At 41.7% G+C, this 26,101-nt stretch overlaps 1 protein-coding gene across 1 annotated transcript; it reads left to right on the top strand.

Annotated features, from left to right (window-relative positions):
- snx13 (sorting nexin 13) lies at positions 1-26,101 on the top strand. The gene is made up of 25 exons (XM_084919294.1): positions 1-181; positions 8,997-9,109; positions 9,231-9,333; positions 9,466-9,555; positions 14,615-14,736; positions 14,853-14,971; positions 15,111-15,215; positions 15,308-15,396; positions 15,626-15,709; positions 15,823-15,961; positions 16,109-16,197; positions 16,338-16,437; positions 18,861-19,054; positions 19,250-19,354; positions 19,451-19,621; positions 19,711-19,780; positions 20,292-20,434; positions 20,760-20,867; positions 20,963-21,073; positions 21,301-21,462; positions 21,563-21,634; positions 21,911-22,056; positions 22,170-22,238; positions 22,321-22,433; positions 23,530-26,101. The coding sequence occupies exons 1-25, from the start codon at positions 170-172 to the stop codon at positions 23,763-23,765; spliced, it is 2,865 nt and encodes a 954-aa protein (XP_084775420.1). The 5' UTR covers positions 1-169; the 3' UTR covers positions 23,766-26,101.

Below are 26,101 nucleotides of genomic sequence, written 5' to 3'. Positions count from 1 at the left end.
TCCAGAAACGGGGCACCCACGACGTAAACCTTGCAAACATGGCGACGCTCCGAAGACAGTACGGAGATTGGAAATACGACCGATTTTAACCAAGAAAATCACCTCCTCTTCGCATGTTACAATGTGGTGGGGTTAGCCAGAGCCGCCGCAACTTACAGCCTTTTAGACGATGTTTGCAGAGGTAAGTTATCTCCCGTGAAAAAGTCTCGCGTGTGTTGGTACAGTAGTTTGTGGCTGACATGGCTAGTTAGCTTGGAGCAGCTAGCGCCTAGCTCCGCAGGTAAACACGGGAGCCGGGAGAGAGGACTGTTCGCTGCCGCTGTGTTTTCACAAAGCATGTCAGCTATAAGTGGCAGTCAGCGCGGGATTACACCGTTAACGCTAAGTTAATACGACGGGCTTAGGATATCCGCACTGTCAACACTGCGCTGGAATTAGCTCGACACAGGCAATGTCGGTAGTCTGCGTTTATATTATGAATGAAGATACTCACAAGCGAATTTCTACATTACAACGAACACAGGTGAGCTGGGCGTTAGATTGGCTGACGGCTAGAGAGACTAACTAGGGAAAGTTACATTTTTGTATCGGCGCAGTTGCGGTTCACTGTTGATCAATCTGCATTGGATGCAAACATTTATGTCGATAATAAACGTGTTGCGCTGTTAAACCTAGATGCAGACAGTGTGAATGGTGTGGGAAATACATTTTCAGGCATTAATGACTGATGTTAAGTTGAGATGTAGTGGATAAGCTTGTCAGTCATACCGGCTTCTTCCCTCCTTTCATACACATCTAAACGGCCTAACGCAGGCTTGTCTTGAAATATTAATAAAGGCCATTGTTGTTGATCAGTGGTTGCAGAGATTTTTTTTTACATCTCACGGGATGCCCCCCAGTTTAGCGACCTGAAAGGACAGCTAACAGAGCAGACTGCCCACCTCATCTGAGCTGCAGGTGAGGTGGGCAGTCACGTGTTACACTTAGTTGGCTTAGTTGCTATTTGGAAATGTTAGTCTCTGGTAACCTTAGTAAGAAATCAATGAAAGATATCGCTTTGTTTTATGTAGTCCTTTGTAGTTTAGTTGCTTCTGTGAGTGAGTGGCCTGTCTGCACAACTTGATCAATTCACCTTTGTATATTGAGTTTGATGGGAGTGCACGTGTGCTCGTCCACAGTCACCCAGCGTTATCTCTGTGCTTTTTAGCACTTGCTAAACCTCGTTAAGCTCCCTTAATCAAAGCTTGGTAGATATTAAGTCCAGCATGCTGTCACACCAGGCCTGCTAGTGTACCTCCTCTTCCTTCTACGTGCTGTTCAAGTTGTTGCCCTGCCAAAGAGGCTCACAGCTCTCATGAACTAAGCTCTGTTCAGACCTGTCTTTTCATCCAGATATATGTACAGTGTGTCTAGGTCATGCCGAGACAAGACGCAGCTCACATGATTCATCAGATTTGGAGTTGTTAACAGTCATGATTACTGCAGCACCTCAATAAGGCTTAAGTTCCGTTCCCACCGCATGCTCATTGGTTGTGTGTTACAGTTTCAGTTCTAGTTGGGTTACTGCCAACCTGATGATCGCTACTAGCTGAATACATAATGAGTATAAATACCCAGTTATTGCCTTCCTGGAGCTGCTTCTCACTGGAAGGTGAAAAGTAGCAGCTGGGGACACTGTTTGTGACAGAGGAGGGGTGTGGCTCACTTTACCCTCCCCAGGGTAATAACAGTATCAAACCACAGCTCAGGGGAACTAGACAAAACAAGCTGGACCATTTGCTCATTCAGTTTTCAGGGTCATTAGTATGCTGTTATTAATTTGTAATAAAGTTCAAATCCTGGAGAGAAGTGAACTACAACATTTCTTGTCCTCTCTGGAAATTAACATCATTACTACTTCTGCCTTTTTGATCCTAAGGTTAATATAGCAGCTCTTTGCATTTCAGTGGTCCTGGTGGATTAGGCCAGCACGATCAGTCAGACCCATTTACTTTCTCTCTCTCTCAGGCATGATCTCCCACAGGAGAGCTTTAATGGGCTGAGTTAACCTTTCACCTAATGACTACACTGCCCAGGGTTTGCAGCTAAGCACTTGAGGACTTACAGTGATCACAAAAATAGAAATATCCACCCTTGAGTAGTTCTTCATGCGTGTGTGTGCACATCCATGGTGGAAAGTTAGGGAAAAAATATTCTCAGACACACTGATAAGAGGCTACGTGTGAATATCTGAATGTGCCTGGAGTCAAGGGCATCCAGAGTGTTCTTCAAAACACACTGCCTCTGTGTTTTTTACTCCTTTTAAATTCTAGATTGTCTTCTACTTCTTTGTAAGTAAATTTGTAAGAAATATTAAAACACAAATATATGGATTCATTTCAAAATATTAAATTGGTTATATTAAAGTTTAGAAAATAAAAATATGTCTTTGTTTGAAGCCTAGTAAAGTCCACAATTATATTTTTGTATTTGATCCTTGGCCAGCATATTCACACAGGTAAGGATTTTTATCCCTGAGCATCCTTTCAGGATGATGAAGCAGGTTTTGGCAGATGTTTTTAAACATGTCTTCTGAAATTCTCTTTGAAGCCATGCTGTAACATCCAGCCACTTTTTAACAATTTGAAATGCATGAGAGCGGTACTTCAGTGCCCATCTGCATCTGTGATCTCGCCCAGTGCCTTTAATACTGTCACTTTTGTGTTAATGAGTGTCTGTTTAGTGTGTATTGCATAAGGAATTGCCTAGATATTCAGATGTGAGGATCCCTGATGGGCTTGGGTGTTAATCACTGGAACAGATGGTTCATGTTTTAAGCCCTGTGTAAGCTGTAATGACTCACGAGTGTCAGTTATCATCTCTTCTACAGAGCCAAGCCTCCACAGTCTCATCACACAGTCCTACTGATAGCGTGCACATTCACTGCTGCTTACTAGCACCACTGACGTCAAACATATACTTGCATTTCCCTTTTGAACTACATTCAGTCTCTTTTTCAGGAGTCACAGAATTTTAAAGGGTGTAATTGATCAGACTGTATATGCTTCAGTACATCTAAAAACACTCTTTCTCATAAGTGTACTCATTACTTACCTTTTGTGTTATTTATTAAAAAACATGTTTAAGATGATTAATAAAATTATTTGCCTAACTAACTGCTGGATGCTGCAGTAAGCACAGCATATCTTGTGGTTTGCTCTGGTGAGTACAGTTACATATGTCACTGTTTTGGTCCTATTTTAGTATAGACAAAGCACAACACATTACACTCTGCACCAGCTGGAAGGAAAACACAAATATATATTATACACATCTAGGAGCTGAAATGCAAATGAAATGCTTCTAGCTGGCTTCAGCCACGTCTGATGTTGGCTCCGTGTTGACAAGCTGCTGTAGTTTAGTGAAGCCACTTGATAGGGAGGCACCTTCACCAAATACAAAGTCAGTGGAAAGTTGGTTGCCCCTCCACTGTGGGCTAAATTTAGTTGCACTCTGCCTTTATTCAGATGTTTGTCACAAGCATTAGCTTTGCTAACTTTGGACCCGGATCTTATTTAGCAAAAATCTTTAACAAAATCCATAAGTTACTACTACACCATCACACTGTTAGCGTGTGTGATGGTGATGTATTATAATTGTTCTTTACTACCATCAGGCTGAGGATGTAGATTATGGTAGTAAATATGACTTTGTTGGTTTGGTAAAAAGTTTTCGAACTCTCCTGAAAATGTACCTGCTTGGTGTGGGAGGAAATTGAACAACAGTTCAGACTGTTTCTTTGTTTGCACGGCGGTTTAATTTGGATCTCCTTTAAATGATAAAAGGATTCTGGCTGATATGTTATAGTTCTCTTGGTTGTGTTAGATATCAGGACACGTGGATCTGTTTTTGATGGTCACATTTTGTGGCAACCTTTCTGAAAAGCATTCCTCTGTGTTGCTACACTCCTAGTTAAATTGTAATAATGGTTCTCTCTACTGGCCAGCCCTATTTCTCCTCCCAACCCTGCAATCAGTGACTTTGTTCTCGCCCTTTATGACTTAAGGAAGAGGGTTAGTCTAGCCAGTTTGAACACATTCTGCAGCCTGGACTTCAGTTTATTCATATAAGTTTGAGACATTTTATTATAGTCAGTGTTCGCAGTAGTTGATTTCTTTACATCCATATAGATCAAAATTGTGCTTTTTATAATAGAGGCAAGAAATTGAGGATAAGGTTGGAAATTGTCCTTCCTGTGTTTGTGTAGTCAGTTAAGGTGTTTCAACAATAAGAAAAACTGCAATGTCTTATGCAACCGAGATAGGGAAATTATGTCACCCTTGGTACAAGACAGGGTGAAATATAGGGTGGAGAACTGCATGTACCCAACAGGGTTATTACACTGCATATAAATGTCCTCTAATACTTCCTGCCTCTCCCATAACCACATTTGTAAACAAAGTGACAGGCAGGTATGCAGCATTTATTCCAAGGCACTCTCAAAGATCCTGCTGTTCTGTTAATGTGACCCATATGTCTTGGCCTGCACACTATCAGTGCCTGTCTAGTTGACTCTGATGAGTAAGCAACATCAGGGTCAGAAGGTCCTCAGTGACAGCCATAAGCCTCAGGTTTTAATTTATCCTATTTACTGTGAAACTAGCCTCAGCTGATGTGGTGAGGAGGGACGTCACAAGTTCACCTCAAGTCAGATTTACTTATGTAACACTATTCGTGCGCATATGCGGTCCAAAGTGCTTCAGAGTAAGACTTTAAAAATGCTTTGCTTTAAGATCTGAACCAGTACTAGTGAAGTTATTGTTTCAAATTGCCCATTATAAGCTTTTTCAAACCTGATCCAACTGAGAGGCTGTGTTTGTTCTAGTTTTATCTGCTCCAGTTCTGGACCAGGACAAACAATTATGGCCAGTTTTAATAAAGACGTTCATGCTGACAAGGTCAAGTCAGCAAGCACACCCATCTGAACAATAGCAACCAGTATTAGACTACTTAAATTCATAATCTATAAATTCAGAGATATTGTATGAAGTAAGTGGGCAGTGCATACTAAAATGTACATATTTCACATTTTTTTTAACATGAAAAACATTCATAAACATATTGGGCTCTGTAGTAGATAAAAAAGAGAGTTGTACATTGTACTCCTCACTGAGCATTCCTGCGTCTAGGAACTTTGCTTTGAATGAAAAGAAGCTTCACAGTTGTCTTTGAACCTATCATGACCCAGATGTTAGGATACCTGTCCCTTTCTTCTTCTTCTTCAGGCCTGTCCCTGTGGGGACACCACAGCAGATAATCTGCTTCCATCTCACCCTATCCTCAGCATCCTTTTTAGTCACACCAAACCTTTGCATGTCCTCCTTTACTGCATGCAGGAATCTTCTTCTTTTCCTCCCGCCTGGCAGCTCTGTATAAAATTTTAGCATGTTCAACTCTGCCACCTGCAGTTCGGTCTCCTGTCTTTTTTTTCAGTGCAGCCATCTCCAAGCCGTACATCATAGCAGGTTTCACTGTTATTTATACATGTGACTTAAACTAGTCTATGGTCAGTTTGCTTCATAGTCCAATTGTCCTGTTGTCTGCTGTGGCATCGCTGATGTCATAAAATTCACTGGCTCTTTCCTTTTTCTTTTTAATTTATTAATTTATTTTTAATTAGAGTTCTGCCATACAAACAAAAATGTCAGGCTGAAGTTTGAAATATCCTCCTGTTTCCTCTAATTACCTCGTAAGTACACCGTGCAATAATGTGTGTGCACTTACCTGTGTGCTCTGGGGCTGCATGTGCGACATCAAACTATAGCGAGACAGATTAAATTTATTATGAATGATATTGAGTAATGCATCAGTGGGGAAAAAATACCTCTCTATTGCCTATAGCTCTGACCATTGTTGGTCCTTAACGTCATAATCTGTCAATGCATCACTGCAGCTCCTCCACAGTAGCTTGAAGCTTGATTTATAGTCTTGAACTCCTCCATCGAGCCAATATTGCAGTGCGCAATGTGCTGGTGTTTGTGTATTCTTCTGCTATTACAAATGTCACAAACGTAATGAATATTGTGCGGTTTGTTTTGTTGTCGTTGTTTTAAAACTGAAATGCATGAAACCGGTGACACCAGTGCTAATTAAGTTAATAAACAGATTGGTGCCTCACGGTCTTCATGGGCGGTGGCTGTAGCTCAGGTGGTAGAGCAGGTCTTCTGCTAATCGGAAGGTTGGTGTTCATGCAGCCTGCATTTGTTTGCATGGCACAATATGCTTGGGCAAGATACTAACCCCAAGTTGCTCTCCAATGTGTCTGTCAGAGAATGAATGTGCGTGAATGAAAGCACTTACATAGAAAGAGCATAGAAAAAAGTGATTGTGTGAATTGGTAAATGAGTCAATTAGTAAAGTGCTATGATGAGTAGAATAGTGTAATATAAGAAGTCCATTTACCGTAGATATAGCATATTTTTACTCCTAAATTATAATGGTAACAAAATGTGTGTAACTGGATATTATTGAAAGACCTAACATAGCTTTCATATGTGTACTTTTCACATCAGCCTACAGTGTAGAGTGTACATTTAAGCCAGTACTGTAAACTGAGGTTCATTAATTCAAACATGTTCACTCCTCTTTTATCATAATTTATCTAGATCACCGATTCTGTTCATAGTTGTTATGGCGTAGTCAAGTGGCGGAGGATTTCCACTTGGGTGGTCTCAGAATCTCGTCTCTGCTTTTCGTAAATGATGTGATTCTGTTGGCTTTATCAAGTGGTGGCCTCCAGCTCGCACTGGAGCAGTTTACAGCTGAGTGTGAAGCACCGGGAATGAGAATCGGCACCTCCAAGTCTGAGGCCCTGGGGCAGACCTAGAACACGCTGGAGAGATTATGTCTCTCGGGTGGCCCCCGAGCACTTTGGTGTTCCCCCAGATAAACTGAAGGTCTAGGCTTCTGTGCTTGGACTGCTGCCCCCAGAACCAGGCCTTGGATGAACTGAAGAAGATGGATGTTTGGATAGCTAAGTTATCTTTTAGCGTTAAGCAAGAAAACTGTGCATTTGCATGTCTGTGGAGCCACAGATTACTCTTCATTATTCTTTTCATTTGTCCATATGCCTTAATAGTATTTGGTACTAATTAGTAGGGCTGTGCGATATGACCAAAACTCATATCCCAATATAAGACATCTGTCGTCCGATAACAATATAAATCACAAAGTTTTAACATTTTTTGTAAATTCTGTGAATCTCGGGCAGCTCGACTTGCGTGAAGTGTTTCCAGCTGGGCGTCGTGTACCTGGAGTCGAGTGTTTTAACCGATGCATTAAAGCAGCGGTCCCCAACCTTTTTTGCGCCACGGACCGGTTTATGCCCGACAATATTTTCACGGACCGGCCTTTAAGGTGTCGCGGATAAATACAACAAAATAAAACTAGTACCGGTACCGAAAAAAAGAAAATTTATTCATAACACACGTGAAAAGACCCAGGAAAACAGTAAACGATAAAAACGATAACAAAATAACGCTGAAAACCGATAAAAACCTTGAAAACTATACATTTCACACCTGAGCCTCAACTCTCGCGGCCCGGTACCAAACGACTCACGGACCAGTACCGGTCCGAGGCCCGGGGGTTGGGGACCACTGCATTAAAGGATGCATTTTTAGACATAAGTTGTAACGGCCGCCGTTTTCTTTGTGAGTATTTATTACACAGCGTAAAAGCCTGTTCTAACGTTTGAATCTAAGGTTTATTTTTCAGCCCCTGACGGCTCTTTTTTGCTTCTCATCTGTAAATACTCTGCATACTCTTTCACGTGATTCAGTTTATTTTGAAAAGTCTCATCAAGATCTTGAGCTTTATTGTGAAAGGTTTATGTGGAACATAAACAAGCGGTTGGTTTTACCGTCATTGTTGCTAACGACAACGCATAAAAACAGGCGCTTGTCCGTTCGTAGTGTGGTTATATTAAATATAAGAGAAAGAGAGAACTTTAAGAAATTAATATAGCCACTACAGTGACCATCAAAACGATGAAAAAATATTGCCGTAAACAGTTTATTTTGCGACACCACGAAACAAACGATAGCGTAAAATGAAACGATAGATGTTTTTATATCGTCATCCCATATATATCGTTATACCGAACAGCCCTACTAATTAGTCTAGCTCTGTATATATATACACAGTAAACTGACTGGCCTCTGTTTATGGATGTGACACTGTTGGCAGCTAGTCTAATGTGTGTCATCCGACTGGTGGCAGTCGACTGTAACAGTGAGAACAATGTCTCAGTGTCCAAAGGAAGCTCTGTGTGCTCCTCTCTGGCTCCGTCACAGGATTTGTTTATCTAAGGAACTCTAACATGAATGTAAGGCAGCCGAAGATCATCACCACTGATCATGATGCCTGTCAGTGACTCGATCTGATGGCTTCACAGTGAGAACATTTTTGAAGGCTTCTTTTTTCCTTGAACATTTAAGGATCCTTGTATAAGCAGTTGTAACTCATAACAACACATTCACAGCCATTTTCTAAGGTGCTGCGGCCTGGTTTAATATGTGCAGCAGACCCCTCCTGAGGTTTCATACCTGCTATCATGACCTTAAGCATACACTTAGGGGACATAACTTATCAGTATAGCTTATGTTTTCGTTTGTTTTGTTTTTTAAAAAGCTTCTTCTGTACCTTTTAATATGATAAGGCTAAAAAAGGAGATACTCAAGTAACTATGGGCTAAAGTTGGAGCTGGAAAAGGGTCGAAACGAGCTCTGTTTCCTGTACTGACAACAACAGGAACACCATAGGATGTGATTGTACAGGATTATACACACACACAGTTTCTGTCTGACACTCTTTTATGTAATATCTCCCTCCCCTCTGCTCTGTGGAGGACCATTGATGGTCATTATATGTGTTTATAGAATATTATCATAAGTCTGAGTATGGGGTGAATTGAATTGTGTATTGAGTATGTGTTTTTTTTGTCTTGTGTGTTTCAGGCCAGTCTGTCCATCTGGGGATGGGGGGGTCTTGGAGTTGTGCTGTTCCTTGTCACTTTTGGACCCTTTGCCATATTCTACCTGGCCTTTTATATCTTCTGCTTCATTGGAGGGTGAGCAGTGAAACCTTTGAAGCCAATCTAACCTCTCTAAGCTTCACAGTTAACCACAACACATCAGGAGCTTGGCTCATAAGTTTTTTGCTGATTTCTAAATTACACTTCTGTTTTGCAGGGGCTTTGCGGTCACTTTGCTTTATGGAAAGATTAACTCGGAGAAACACCTGGAAAAGTGCGAGCACTCGTACTTACCACCCACACAAATTGGTATACTGAAGGTAAAATACACGCACTTCGACCTCGCCTGCACAAACAGATGACCCGGTCTGCCAGATGTCACTGAGGTCACTAAAGTTTTCTCTGATTACTTTACTCCTGTCTCACTGTGGGTTATGTTTTGTCTCTTTCAGACGTTGGATGAGATGAAGCTGGAGATGAAGCCTATAAAAATTGACAGAAGACTCACAGGCTCTAGTTTCATAGATGAACCACTACAGCAGGTGTGTGTTTATGTGCCTGTCTTTGTGATAGGTCTTGTGATTCCCTGTACATGTGTTTCATAGGTAGGGAAGCATAGATTACCAGTTTTATTGTATGGCATACAACACATGGCCAAAGCTCTGTGTCAGTACTAATTGTATTCATTTCTTTATAAGCACACCTTGCCCCTTTCATCATGTCACTACCACAACAAGTGCATGTTTACATTTTATAAGATGATTAACTAATAATTTGCAAGAAATTGGTTGAGTTTTGATAAGTATTATTTTCTAAATTCAAAATTTTATATTACTTGTAATGCCTTGATAGCACTGCCTTTAAAGGAGCTGGGTCTAACTTCAGAAAATGACACTCATGATCATTAAAGCCTCTTTTCCGCTAGCATCTACTCAACACTGCTGGACTTTGCTCTACTCAGTTTTGGTTATTTTCTATTAAATTTGAGTACCACCTCAATGTGGGTGGAGCTGTTACAGCAAGGTGGCCCAAACATCCCGCGATGTCATTTGATAATTACACAAAAACGGAATACATGAAGATGATGTTATACGTGCTGCTCGGTGTATGGCTTTTTGTCAGACTTCCTAAAATTACAGGGAGTGCAGAATTATTAGGCAAGTTGTATTTTTGAGGAATAATTTTATTGAACAACAACCATGTTCTCAATGAACCCAAAAAACTCATTAATATCAAAGCTGAATGTTTTTGGAAGTAGTTTTTAGTTTGTTTTTAGTTTTAGCTATTTTAGGGGGATATCTGTGTGTGCAGGTGACTATTACTGTGCATAATTATTAGGCAACTTAACAAAAAACAAATATATACCCATTTCAATGATTTATTTTTACCAGTGAAACCAATATAACATCTCCACATTCACAAATATACATTTCTGACATTCAAAAACAAAACAAAGACAAATCAGCGACCAATATAGCCACCTTTCTTTGCAAGGACACTCAAAAGCCTGCCATCCATAGATTCTGTCAGTGTTTTGATCTGTTCACCATCAACATTGCGTGCAGCAGCAACCACAGCCTCCCAGACACTGTTCAGAGAGGTGTACTGTTTTCCCTCCTTGTAAATCTCACATTTGATGATGGACCACAGGTTCTCAATGGGGTCCAGATCAGGTGAACAAGGTGGCCATGTCATTAGTTTTTCTTCTTTTATACCCTTTCTTGCCAGCCACGCTGTGGAGTACTTGGACGCGTGTGATGGAGCATTGTCCTGCATGAAAATCATGTTTTTCTTGAAGGATGCAGACTTCTTCCTGTACCACTGCTTGAAGAAGGTGTCTTCCAGAAACTGGCAGTAGGACTGGGAGTTGAGCTTGACTCCATCCTCAACCCGAAAAGGCCCCACAAGCTCATCTTTGATGATACCAGCCCAAACCAGTACTCCACCTCCACCTTGCTGGCGTCTGAGTCGGACTGGAGCTCTCTGCCCTTTACCAATCCAGCCACGGGCCCATCCATCTGGCCCATCAAGACTCACTCTCATTTCATCAGTCCATAAAACCTTAGGAAAATCAGTCTTGAGATATTTCTTGGCCCAGTCTTGACATTTCAGCTTGTGTGTCTTGTTCAGTGGTGGTCGTCTTTCAGCCTTTCTTACCTTGGCCATGTCTCTGAGTATTGCACACCTTGTGCTTTTGGGCACTCCAGTGATGTTGCAGCTCTGAAATATGGCCAAACTGGTGGCAAGTGGCATCTTGGCAGCTGCACGCTTGACTTTTCTCAGTTCATGGGCAGTTATTTTGCACCTTGGTTTTTCCACACGCTTCTTGCGACCCTGTTGACTATTTTGAATGAAACGCTTGATTGTTCGATGATCACGCTTCAGAAGCTTTGCAATTTTGAGACTGCTGCATCCCTCTGCAAGATATCTCACTATTTTTGACTTTTCTGAGCCTGTCAAGTCCTTCTTTTGACCCATTTTGCCAAAGGAAAGGAAGTTGCCTAATAATTATGCACACCTGATATAGGGTGTTGATGTCATTAGACCACACCCCTTCTCATTACAGAGATGCACATCACCTAATATGCTTAATTGGTAGTAGGCTTTCGAGCCTATACAGCTTGGAGTAAGACAACATGCATGAAGAGGATGATGTGGACAAAATACTCATTTGCCTAATAATTCTGCACTCCCTGTAGAGAGCCAAGGAGGCGGCGTGCATGTCCATATTCCTCAGTGCCAGGTTTGCAAAAATGGCAGGTTTGATTCTTGTGAAGGAGTCATGATTCATGCAGTGACGCCACTCCATTCAGTCTGTTGATGTCACATTTTTGGCTCAGCTCATTACATTAATGTCTCCAGTCCACTAAAAAAAGGGCCTATTATTACCTGAGTGAGACTAAGTGTCAAAAATCATTATAAGGAATTACATACAAATTAGCCCAAAGGCAGTTACAGGAAACTGAAAGAATTATGGTAGAACACTTTTTTTTTACTTGTGTAACATTCAGACATTTACAATTAAAAAGTTTTTGCGAATGTGGGTTTAAGAGAGGTTTAATCACTGCCCACCCAGCTAAGAGTGGGCAGTGCACTTGTGATAATGGGACAGCAGCTACAGGGAGAAGCTTAGAGAAGGTCCCTGCCTGACAAATGCTAATACTCCAGACTTTTTGGATTCCAGCTCCTTTAAATCTCTGTCTGACCCATCAGCTCAGCTGGCCCAGGTCAGTGACTTAATGGCATCAAGCCAGAGAGAAGTACTGGCTGTCAAACACTGCATGACCCAGTAACGTCTGCATTTCAGGTGTTTTCTTCTGTGAGCTCTGTGTCTTTCTTGTGATGTATTGTTTTGTCAGAGCAAAATTCATTTTTCCAACATGCCAAAAGCAGGAAAATGTGACATGATTCAATTATAAAATGACTTAATTAAATTATTTTGTGTACCAGTGTCGTGCTTTGTAATAGAAACCATGTTGGTGGTACATGCTTGCAGAGGCATTCTTCACATTAAGCAGAATGAAGCTCCTCCGGTGTTGTTAAATGTTTATTTTCTGGCACAGCTTGCAATGTTTTGTCTTTTTTTTCCCCTGTCAGTTTTTATATAAAAATCCTTACATCTGTCACACAGCGACTTTTTCACAGTGAGATTCTTTTTATTGTTTTATTAGACAACTAGTCTGACATCATTGGAAACTCTGTACGATTACACCAAAGCTCTTTGTGTAATTTGTCCTTTGTAAACTGTGACATGTGAGACACGTGATGCAACAGTGTTTGTACTGCTTTTTTTTTTTTTTTTTTAAACTCATCTTGACACATTTGCAAGTTGATCGTCTAACTGATAGTTCCTATGCAAGCCTTGCAGAATGGAAAGAACGACTTTGTGGCTTGTGTTTATTAGTTAGTTTTTCTTTCCATGCCGCTCTGTGATTACCACACTTGCAGCAGAAAACTTTTTAGCACGTCCTCAGCAAAGCGGTGTGGCCGGCAGAGTTAAGTGCAGACACAGCAGTTAGTGCCGGTCAGATGACGCTAACGGCTCTAGCATGGCATCTCTCCTCTCCCCTCGCCCGTTCCTAGGAATTCTCATTTATCTTTTCAGTTCCATGTGAACCTTGAGATCTTGCACAGAGAACTGTAAAGTCGCACAATGCTGCATCTTGCGTCCTGAAATAAATGTGTGGTCACTATTTTATGACACATTGTCTGGGCATTTTTTTCCCTCTCGTATGTGCTCACATAAGCACTTTTTTTCATTAGTCACAGCTCCCTCTCATCCTGTATTGCACTGATTCATATTGTAGCTTGAGCTGATGGGACTCCCACACCCTTTCCACACCTGTAACTTTTTACGTGGTTTATACTTGGCATCCACGGCTCCACTCAGAAACATTGCTGGTGTAGTTTTAGTTAGAAAAGTCCTGGTTTGTGTTTTATTGCAGAATTGGTGTCCTTTTTTTTTTTTTTTGTAAATGATTTCACAGACAATCGTGTCAACAAGGAATTTTAGTGTTTGATCTTATCGGTCAGGTTGAGGTTTGGACTTTCTCTGACTTTCTGTCCTGTTGCATGACCCAGTTTGATCCAGGCTTAAGTGGCTTAGTTGTTGGACAGATGACACCTTTAACCAGAATACTTGGGCATGCAAAGGAGTTCACGGTCGACTTAGTGGCTGCAAAACAAGCCAATATCATCACCCCTCCACCACTGTGCTGACTGTTGGTATGAAGTGTTTGTGCTGATTTGCTGTATTTGGTTTTCGGGGCCAAATGTCTCCACTTTGGTCTGGGCTGTTCAAAGCACATTGTTCCAGAAGTCTTGTGGTTTGTTCAGATGCAACTTTGCAAGCCTAAGCTTTGCTGCCTCACATGGCACTTGATTAGCAGCACCTGGGTGTTACTGACCCTCAATAGCTATGAAAGCAGTAAAGTTGTACTTAGTTTTTGGCAGCTGTGAAAACTACCTTTTGCACATGACTGCTTGTTCCCTTTTACTGTAGCAATATATACGGTTATTCACATTGCAGTCACTCCCAATCTCTTTTATACCACCATAGCCCTGTTTTATACCAACTGAGGGGGTAATGTGGTCTGTTTGAGTTCAAGTGGCATAGATATTGTCATCAAAGGGTGAATAAAACTGTATCTGTATCCATGTACCCCCATCTGTGCATCCTTAAGAGAGTATAATCCCGAGCCCTATACTTACAGTAACACTTTCATCTCATTGTTGAATTAAACAAAGAAGTCTTCAGTCTTCCATTAATGTTGTGTCTCTGTAATGTTTTCCACAAACAGCCAGCCCTCTGCTTCCTGTTTACTCAGCTCCTGTGTAATTGAGCCGTCGTGAGATTTCTGCTTACCGGCAGTTTATCAGTGGAGATTATTTCAGAAAATGTGATTAAAATGGTCACCTTGGCATTTTGACTTTTAATCACTGTTCTTATCTACTTCCATGTTTGTTCGATGAATCAGAGGGTTATCCAGGTTTGTGTTGACAATTCAGTCAGATCCCTCTCTCTAGTTCTCACTTCACTCAGTCTGAATTGTCTTTACAGAATTTTGCCTAACTCCTCACTTTTTCCTTATGTCTCTTTAGGTGATCCAGTTTGCACTGAGAGACTACATCCAATACTGGTACTACACCCTGAGTGAAGATGAGTCCTTCTTACTAGAGATCAGACAGACGCTGCAAAATGCCCTTGTCCAGTTCTCCACACGGTACAACACACACACACACACACACACACACACACACACACACACACACATTTTCTGTCTAATATATTTAGCAAAAAATCAAGCAATCTATATTTTGTGTATATTTGTATGCAAAGGTCCAAAGAGGTGGACTGGCAGCCTTACTTCACCACTCGCCTGGTGGACGACTTTGCCACACATTTACGTGTTTTCAGAAAAGCCCAGGATCGCCTCGGTGACAGAGAAGACAAACTAAGTACGTGCATACATCACACTCCCTGCAGTTATTAACGTGTTTGCCATGTCTTGAGAGCTGATTTTTCTTTTTTAATGAACCCAGAGTGATCATTTCTAAGAATAGTGACGACTGTAACTAAATAGTGATTTCTGAACAGGGGACATAACAGATGATCTGATGGAGTCTTTCTTTGAGGCTGAGGTGGAGATGGAAAGGAAGATTTGTCGAGATGTTGTGTGCACCTCACACAAAGATGAAGAAGGTAAACACGCCTCTGTTTCTGGCCTTACATTTCACAGTTATGAGGAACTTTTTTGTTCTAGCTTGTAACCCTGTTCTGCATGTGTGTGTCAGGGTTTCTTCGGGACTTGTGTGAATTGCTTCTGTACCTGTTACTACCTCCTGGAGACTTCCACAATAAGAATATGAGATACTTCTTAAGGGTGAGTGCATGAAAAAAAACTAGTATGAGGTGCAAATAAGAGATAAAAAATGTATATGTATGCCATTAACCAGTGTTTGTGTATTCATCACAAAAAAGCCACATGCCAAACGCTGCCATGTTGGTTGCCAGGCCGCCACGGCATCCCCCTGAATGTGCTGTGCAGTGACATGTTTGTAGTGTAAATTACAGCGAGCATGCCTGGAAATACACTGTGGTGTGTTTTTTAGGAGGTGCTAGCGCGTGGTGTGCTGCTTCCTTTGATCAACCAGCTGAGTGACCCAGACTACATCAACCAGTTTGTCATATGGATGGTGAGGTTTAACACCACCCCAAACTGTCCAAGAAACAGTTTAATTTAAGGGTTGGGAGACCAAATGTGATTTGGTGCTGGTGTTTGTAGCTGTATGTCCTGTTTTATGTGTAGATCCGGGATAACAGCTGTAACTATGAAGCCTTCATGAACATCCTGAAGTTAACAGATAAGCCTGCTGAACTGGAGGCCGTTAGAGACAAGGTGCTGGAGGAGCTGCAGTTTCTCCGCTCCCTGGACACTGCTGGAGACGGTGGGCGCTTGCTTTTTTCTTTCCATTTGCATCAGACACACACACTCAAAACTGATTGTTTTCATTCAGTAACTACAGAATGTTAATTGAAACAGCACACTGCTTTCCTCTTCTGCCCTGATGGCTTTTTGTTTCTCTGTCCTTCAGACATTAACGTGATCAAGAACCAGATCAACAGTCTTCTGTTTGTGAAGAAGGTGTGTGAGACCAGGATCCAGAGACTGCAGTCTGGGAAGGTGAGAAACTGCAGGGGAGTAAACATGCATCGCACAGCCTTGTCTGCACAGCTGTCAGCTGGTTTTGCTCAAAGTCCGCATTGGTTATGTTAATGCTTTGCTCTCTTCTTCTTTACTTATTCGGTTCCTGTGTTGTGTAGGAGGTTGATGCCTTTAAGCTGGCAGCCAACTTTGGAAAGCTGTGTGTCATCCCGCTGGATCACATCCTCGTCCACAACATAGCCCTGCAGTTCTTCATGGGTAAGTGCATCAACACCTCACGTATCACATAGATGCCAAAGGTCACTGTAGTTATAACTCTGAACTTTTCTGTTAATCATATGTTTTTTAAAGCCCTAACACATGAATGTTAGGGCTTTAGTGTATGACTCCAGCCTCTGTTTTTTTAGACATGATCTTTTGCTGTTGCTTATGTCGGTGTGAGAATCTTTAAAGGTTGGAGAATTCCCATTAGCCTAAACATAATGACAAAAACAATACAATACAATACAACTTTATTTATTGAGCACATTTAAAAACCAACGATATACCAAAGTGCTTCACATAAAAGAAAATAAAGCATAAATACTATAAGACCATAACAAAGTACCAAATGTGCTAACAGGTCAATGTCACTAACACACAAGAATAGCATAAAATGCATATCAAGTAAAAACATGTTAAAAGCACAAAGCCATAAAAGATATGTATAAAATGGAAAATACAGTAAGTGTAGGAATCAGATACAGGCATTAATGAGCAGGAAAGGCAAGGTTAAATAAATAGGTTTTTAACCGTGATGTAAATGATTGGATAGAATCGGATGCGCGGATGGCAATAGGAAGGTTATTCCACAAATTGGGTGCAGCCAAGGCAAATGCACGGTCACCTCTAGACTAGGGATGGGTACCGGTATCCGGTTCTGACATAAACGGTAGTAACCAGACCGAAAAGCAGCGCACATTTCGGTGCTTTATTTCGGTGCTTTTTTTTTCCTGAGACGTCATACACTTTGGATTCTAGCCAATCATTTTACCTTTCCAAGGATAGTAGGCGGGCCCAGGTACGTACGTTCCTTTAGAGCAGAGCTACAGATTAAAAATGCCCAAAGCGAAGCGGTCAAAAGTCTGGCTGTACTTTACAGCAAAAGATGCAAACTCAGGAGCCTGCAACAAGTGCTTTAAGGTGATACTGTGCAAAGGAGGTAACTCCTCGAATCTGATGAAACACCTGGCGACGTATAGCGTTTTTTTAAAAGCCGAGAAATGCGCCGTATTTAATAGCTTGCTGCAAGACCTCACACCGAGTGCGGGTGTGGTGCCTGTTATCGGACCAGGAGTTAGGAACATCCCCCAAGAACCCGAAGAGTAGAGTCCTGGCCCGTAGCCCTGCCAGTGTAGCAGAAATGATGAGGATGATGATGGCAGCAGCAGCCGTTCTTCTCTGCGTGAGTAGCTTAATGTTGTTCGTGTGTAATTTACGTTGAGTAGGCTAACCACGTTATTAAATTAATGCATGTAAGGTGAACTAGCAAACACCGTCGTAGTTACATGCGGCTGTCTTCTTGTTTGATGGCAGATGCTCCCTTCACTCTGGCAAAAAAGGCTAAAATGACCAAAGAAAAAGTGGAAAACAGCTAAACACGAGAGGTTTTTGGACAAAGTTTGTGTTTTTTCCATTGATTAAGCACTGCTTCCAGCCAAGAGTGATACCATATATGCCCTATAGCTGCAGAAAAGGCTAACATTGTTATCTTTTTACAAAAAAAACAGCTAAACACGAGAGGTTTTTGGACAAAGTTTGTGTTTTTTCCATTGTTTAAGCACTGCTTCCAGCCAAGAGTGATACCATATATGCCCTATAGCTGCAGAAAAGGCTAACATTGTTATCTTTTTACAAAAAAAACAGCTAAACATGAGAGGTTTCTGGACCAATTTTGTGTTCTCCATTCTTTGAGCACCGGTTCGAGCACCGTTTAAGCACCGGCACCGTTTCAAAAGTAGCGGTTTGGCACCGGTATCGGATAAAACCTAAATGATACCCATCCCTACTCTAGACTTCAGCTGAGATCTTGGCTGCACCAAGAAACAAAAACAAAAGCATGCTAACGTTTACGCTGCCTAAAATGTTTTAATTTGTGACACAGCATAGGAAAAGTCAGATTGAAAACAGCCAAGCAATGCTGCAATTCTGAACAATTGGACTCTCCAATATTTCCAATATCATAACTTCACCGTCTCCAAATATCTCTTAGAACTGTCTGACAATTGATCAGTGTCCGATCCATAAACTGTCAATAAATCACTCGCCTTTTTTGCCCCAAACGCTCAATCAGCAAACACTCAGCTGTGAGTAATCTAGAAATTTTGAAGGAAAGATAAAGTTGAAAAAAGTTAACATTTTTTGCTATAGCTTGGTTTTCAAATGCCGTGTAACATTTTTGTACTTAGATCAAAGCAAAAACTCAAAACTAAACAAGTAGAAGTTTGATATCATAACTTGATCTTTAGAAACGAGGCTGCCAGAAACCAGAGGCTGCCAAAAATACTGAGTATAAAATTTGCTGGCCGTGATTGCTGTGTATGTGTGTGTAGCCAGAGTCTTAATCATAAGCAGACACCTGTGAGTACATCATATGCATCATATGATTTAGGAGACTAAATGCTGTCTGTCTGTTGACCCAGACTTCATGCAGGCAGCGGGGGCCCAGGCCGAACTGTTCTTCTGGCTCACAGTGGAGGGATACAGGGTGACGGCGCAGCAGCAGCTGGAGGCCATGCAGAGCTGGCAGAAGGACGGCAAAAAGCAGCCTAGTGACACTAAAGGGCTGCTGAAGGCAGCTGCACTGGGTGTCTATGAACAATACCTCTCTGACAAGGTAGCTGAAAATGTCATGCATCCACAGCCTCCTCCGATATTTTAAGCCAGACTCATTTCAGCTATATTTTACACAGTGTCTGAACTTCTCTTTTAGAAACAAGGACGTTTATTTATAGATAAATTTAAAGAGCTGTCTTTCATCTTTAGTTATAAATGTGAAAAGTTAACCTCTTTGCTCTGTCTGCTCTAACAGGCGTCCCCCAGGGTGCAGGTGGACGAGGCATCACTAACAAGGCTTGGGGAGAAGCTACGGAAAGACGACCCCACGCCAGAGATATTTGATGAAATCCAGAGAAAGGTACCCCCCCTCCCTTTCGTTTTTTTTTTTTTTTCCTGCTTACGCTGCATTTTTTCCCCCAGTCTAACAAATACTACTGCTTGTACTTTACAACAGGTGTATGACATGATGCTACGCGATGAGCGGTATTACCCGTCCTTCAAGCAGAGCCCTCTCTATGTCCGCATGCTTGCAGAGCTGGACATGTTGAAAGAGCCAAGCTACCGAGGGTCTGACGATGGTGATGGAGAGTCCTTTAATGGTTCTCCAACAGGAAGCATAAACCTAGTGAGTCCTTTTCATTTAATATTTATGGGTTATCTGTCTGTGCTGTTTATTATTATTAGTTTATGATGATTTGTTTCCTGTGATTTCAGTCTTTGGATGACTTGCCCAATTCCTGCCATGATGAATCTATGCACCTTCATGCCTTCATCTCTGACACAGGTACGGCAACCAAGTGGTTTAGTTTTATATTCTTCTAACATGTTGAATTGTGTGTGTGTGTGTGTGTGTGTGTGATTTTTCTTTTGGATATTGGGTATCTGTTACTTCCTTTTAGTCCTTCCCTGCATGTTTTCTATCAGCATTTCACCTCTAAGCTCGTTTCATCTGCATGTGCCTGTTGTCTCGTGCATATTGTTCCAGTATTCTTTATTTCTATCACTCCATTACCTTCACTATTTTTCTGTTTTTCCTTTTTCCCTCCTCCCTCCCTCCCTCACCTTTCCTGCCATTCTGTTACACTTTTCCTCCCTTTTATCCCATTCATACACACTTTTCCCCTCTGCTTGCTCTTTTACTGCCCTATATTACACCTGCAACACTTCCCTTTTGTCCACTTCCTGTCCTTCCGCTGCTCTTTTCAACCCATCCCCCATTTTCCAATTCCCTATTTTGGATGTATTACCGGATCGGGTAGCTGATGCTTGTCTCCCCGGCTTCTGGGGTGCTGCAGGGGTGTGCAATGACCACGGTAAGACCTACGCACTGTACACCATCACTGTGGTTAGACGCAACCAAGATGGCAGTGAGGATGCCTGGAAGACCTACCGCCGCTACTCAGACTTCCATGACTTCCATATGAGAATCACTGAACAGGTGTGTGTGGGACTTAACTCTATTACACCACTTTTACACGGTTTAAAGTAAAAAACAAAGGCCGGTGGTGCCTGGTGGCTGACGTGACCGTATCGCAATATTGACGGCACAAGAGAAAAAAATGTTGGAGGCAAGTTTGTGAGCCTAAACGTCAGACTCACTGGAATTACTTATAGATACACTGACCTCATTATTTCTATCATAGAAACTTTGGCCTGGCATCCAACATTGTTACAATAAATGTAAACGTGACAGAAAATAAGGGAAAGTCATCAGCTGCATTTTCCTCTTCTGAGTCTCAGTTTGTAATCTTGCTCTGCTTTAGTTTGAGAACCTGGCATCAATCCTCAAGCTGCCAGGAAAGAAGACCTTCAATAACATGGACAGAGACTTCTTGGAGAAGAGAAAAAAAGACCTCAATGCTTATCTACAGGTAATGTTGTTATGTGATAGTTTATATATGTTATTCTTTTTTATTGTCATGCATTTTTCCTTCCATTAATAGTTCTTGGTGCGCATTTGTTGCAGTTGCTGCTGAACCCAGAGATGGTGAAAGCCTGCCCAACTCTGATCCCTTACGTGTATGACTTCCTAGAGAACAAGGCCTATAGCAAGGGCAAAGGAGAGTTTGCACGGAAGGTATTTCCTTTTCTCAAATGCAAATACCTGTTTAACTGTTGTGCAGTTTTTTTTGTTTTTTATTTTAATTACTACATATATTATAGTAGATATTATATGTAGATATTGTGTTAGAACGTTTTAGTATGTTGGAGAATCATTCATTACTGATCAGCTGTTTATTCACCATGTGACTGGCATTTTGTCTATAAAGTACATTTTCTGCTTTTGTTTTATTCCCCCATCAGATAGACACATTTGTGAACCCTCTGCGGAGCTCCATGAGAAACGTGTCCAATGCAGTAAAAGCCTTCCCAGACAGTTTAGCAGAGGGAGTGAACAAAGTCTCCGATAACATGGGACGCATGTCAGAAAAACTGGGTCAGGATATCAAACAATCCATACTGAAGGTAGAACCGTTTAATACTGCAAGTGTTTTGAGTTAACGTCGTGAAGCACAGGCTTCGCTTGATCCTCTGTAGTCGTTAATCTAACCTCTGATTTTCCCAGGTGCCTCCAATCCTCCCCAAGTCTGAAATCGACCCTGAGCACTGTCGAGTCTCTGCTCAGCTCGATGACAATGTGAGCAAAGTCCTTCCAAAGTTTTCTTGAAATGCCTCAGAGTACAAACATCAGCTCATCAGTTAAATGTGATGAGAAACTGCTTAAAAAGTTCCCACTAAAATGAGGATTTGAAAAGCTTTTATCCTTCTGCCATTATCTTTGCTGTTAGGAATAACCCTGTAGATTTTAATTCAGCATTCTTTGCGTTGACGTGTCTCTGCAAAAGTCTCTGATGTGAGTCAGCGTGCTGTTGTTTCATTCCTTTAACTGTGCTTTAAATTAAACTGCTTCCAGGTGGATGATAATATCCCACTCCGGGTAATGCTGCTGCTGATGGACGAGGTGTTTGATCTCAAAGAGAAGAACCAGTGGCTGCGCAGGAATATTAAGAACCTTCTGCAGCAGCTCATCAGGGCCACATATGGGGACACAATCAACAGGTGAGTGTCACATTAAACCCGCAAAAAAAACTGACATACAGTAAAAGGTGGGAAAATGTTATCACTTATACAAATAGTGGTTTGAAATATTTAAAGTTTGCTTCTTTCTGTAGGAAAATCGTAGATCATGTGGACTACCTGACGTCACCAGAGCAGGTGGCAGATTACGTCAAGAGGTTCAGGTAACTCATCGCCTTTTGTTTTAAAGACCTCTGATTAGTCAGAGGAGTACTGTATAACTTTTAGTGCTCCGCCTCCGAACAGGGATTCCTACTGGCCCAATGGTATTCTAGCTGAGACCCCGCCCCGCCGGGACAAGAACATCCGCATGAGGACACGAGTAGCTGCCAAAACCAGCCTTCTGGGAATCATGCCAGGTGAAAACACACACACGCTCACACTTTATAAAGCTAGCACCTAGCCATAAATAGAGACAACCACATCTACTTACTCATTATCTTTGAAGCATTCATACTTAAAATGAAAAGCAGTTCTCAGTCCCTGCTCGTCCCACTGAATATGGAAGTAAAAGCTGTGAGGAGGGAGGAATCAGTGACGTCTTTCTGGGTGTCACCAACAGCTTTTTAATAAAGGGGTTTAATCCACTGCTCTTCTGTGTACTACCACTCCAAACTATGACAAACAATTTCGATGTAAGACGATATCTTGTATGTGTGAAGAAACGATTGAAGTACGGAACAATAGTATTCTAGTTTAGGAGTGTGAGAATCTGGAGTAAGTTAGTGAGAACCACCCAGAGACTGACCTCTGTATGATTTGTCCAAGTCTGCTTTTAAGAAATGACTGAAATGAACTAATTGCCCCCCTCTTGTGTCCAGGCGGTATAAATGCTGTTTAACCATCATTTGTTCTGCTAATTATGAGTCAGCGCACTAGAATGAGGCAGAGAAAGCATATTGGAAAACTGAAAGGGTGACATCAAACCAGACGATTTGCCAGTTACACACTTTCCTTGATGGTTTGCACCTCTGATAAAGCACACAGCTAGAAATATATTTTTACACAGAAAATACAAGAATTGAGAGGCTGTATTATCAGGTGTCTATGTGAAGGTAGCCAAGCCCTAATGAGGTGCAGTGAGGACATCTGTATGACTCATGCTCACTTTTCTTTAGTGCCATATCTTTACTTTGTTTCTGCTGTCAGACTAAAAATTCCAGTAATATTATTGCGACCCAAAGGAAAGGTGGAATTCTTTGCAGTGCTGTAAACTCATACAAAAAAAATCAATTTCATTCAGTTTTAATTATTAAGCGCCAAATAACTGTCGCCTTAAAAGTAAAGATGCTAAAGCGTTAGAGAGAACAATAAAAAACAACAGAAAACTCCCCCTGAGCAAGCATTTGGTGACAGTGCGAAGGAAAGACACAGTTTTAACAGGAAGGAACCTCTGACAGAACCAAACTTGTTCACGCTGCTGATATCTACGTCTCCCTCCCCCTTCTTCCTCAGATGAGCTGAAGCACATCATCGGAGCCGATACCACGAGGAAGGGCATCCTCCGCGTCTTTGACATGTTTCAGTACCAACCCATGAACCGTCGTCTAGTCTACGTTTTCCTGGAGGGCTTCCTGGAGACCATGTTCCCTCAGTACAAATTCCCCGAGCTCTTTGTCAAGCTGCACTCCCGTTCGCCACGCATCCATAGATACAACCAGAAACTGAAATCCACCTCCCTCAAGAGGTGACAGGAGAGGACAGAGGCAGCAGGACAACGGCCGATAAGATACACAGACTTGAGAGCTGAGGGTGTGAGTGGCAGTGGTGGGGATTGATATGACTGTTGTTGAGGGGGGTGTGTGTGTGAGAGAGAGAGAGAATTCTGCCCTTCCTCTTCCCTCACACATTGCTGAAGGTGAAATCACTCCATTTTATCTGGCTGATTATTTCTGTCAAGACAGAAACGAAGGATGTGTAACACTTGGACACATGCGCAAACACAAATCTCATAATTTGCACCAAGACTGAACTTGGCTGTGTTTTCTTTTTAGTTCCCCTGCTCCATTTGAGACTTTTTTGTTGTTGTTGTTGTTGTGTTGAGCGTCATTCTGGGCCAGCTGATGCTGCTTTTTCATGGTCCAGAGAGCCCAACCACAGATATCGTTGTTTTTAAACTGCAGGACTCAATAGCATTAGACCCACACCTTGCCTTACCTTCCTGCTTCTATCTGTTGGCCAGTGCGGTCCTCCTCCACGTCAGCGAAGTGGCCGCACAGCTGTAATCAAACCCACCCTCATGCTGTAGACATCTAAGCTGCAAAAATCACTTGCAAACTGTGTTTTCGCAACCAAAAAACGTCGATTGCACTGGGTTTAAGAGCCGCTGTTTTTAAAATGTGACAAATATCTCTTTTTTTTTCTTCTCCTCAGCCTCAGTGCTTGTCTTGACTTTCTTCCACCCTTTCTCTCTCTCTCTCAAGTCTTAGATCACCTGTACTTCCCTCGATCATCCAATCAAAGAACCCTTTTTAATGCTACTCTCATATCCTGCAGCAACCAAAGCTCATGCTGTTCGTATGTGTGTGTACTGTTCTGACATTGGGGAAACATTACTGTGTTTCATATCACGTAAAGAAAAAGAATGCAACGTTGACCTTTAATGACCCTTAAGGTGAGGCTGTGACGACACACTGAGGTGTGTTATTGTCAGGAACTATTCAAGAATGTACTCTCTGGTCTGTTCTGTATCTGGCTTGAGCAGAAGTCTGTGTGTGTGTGTGTGTGTGTGTGTGTGTGTGGTTAGCACAAAGATGCAACCCTCTTCTGTCAGAAATTGTGCCAGTGTGAGCTAGGGGAACCAGCCTTAAGTCTATATACAGTGTACACTGATCAAGAGATGCACGCTAGAGGTAGCTCTCCTTCACATGACTGAACATAACAAGGAAATCAGGACAGAGATATGGAGGTGTGTCCCTAACCACCTTTGGTCAGAGGAAAAACAACTTGGATTTGGTGCAATATTTTTTTGTTTTCTTTAAGGCATGTGCATTTTTGAATCATTGTATTACTGAAAATTGTTTTAATAGTAGAAAAAGCGAGACCTCTTTTCCCAGAGATGTCCTCTTACCCCCGACAACTTAACATTCCGTTGTTATAAAAGTACAATGTTTAATTTTACAGACTTGTTTTATAAGTCTGATTTTTCTTTTTTAGATTTTTTTTTTTTTTTTCTCTTTTCGGTGTGCAGGGGGTTATTTTCCCATTTATCCCCAGCTGACTCTTGCAGAAATAATCAGAGATGATTATTAGACTGTGGTGGGGGGACAGCTACTTCAGAGGTGGCCTTGAACAACTGCTCTTTCTTTCATGCATTGAAGCCTGTGAAGTGTGAAAAGAGGTTTGTTATTATGAACTGACCGCTGAAAAGACACCCCCCCCACTCACCCCCCTTCGACACCCAAAAATTGGGTGAGACAGGTTCACAGAAGAGCTGTGTCTTGTGACCACTAGAATCACTACTAATAAGCACTTACTGTAGCAAGTGTGGGAGTCCCACTCCCCCATTGACTAAACGGCGCCCCATTCTGCTGCAGTCATTGGACGGAAACTTCCTCGTCTGCTGTGATTTTCTTGCACCGAGCTGCCCCGATGGACTCTGATTGGCTGAGCAGGACAACATGGCTTGGACTGGACTGGAGCCTCTCTTACTGGGAGGTGAATAATGTGTCCCTTATGATGGCGAAGGCGGTATCACCTTTAACTTTCTGCACACCTCTCCATACAGGAAGGCTCATGTTTTTTTTAACCCCAGTATATATGAATATGATAATGAAAATTGTGCATATCTGTGTACAGTATGTGTTAATAGTGTGCCTAAATGTACTGTCAACTCTATTTTCATATTTTTCTTTAACCTAAAAAAAAAAGAAGAAAACATCAGAATGTCATGATCATTTTAAGCAACTGAAAAATGACTTTAGGGTGTTTTGGTTTATTTTGGCATCATGCTTATCAAAATTTTCCTTGTGAGCATTGTGCTCAGAACAGTACAACACTAATAAAAAGGTAACTCAGACTAACTGAA

Source organism: Perissodus microlepis, chromosome 22, assembly GCF_051167445.1.
Source record: "Perissodus microlepis isolate ML-2025 ecotype Zambia chromosome 22, ASM5116744v1, whole genome shotgun sequence".
Classification (NCBI taxonomy): Eukaryota; Metazoa; Chordata; class Actinopteri; order Cichliformes; family Cichlidae; genus Perissodus; species Perissodus microlepis.
This window is presented reverse-complemented; position numbering and strand designations above follow the sequence as displayed.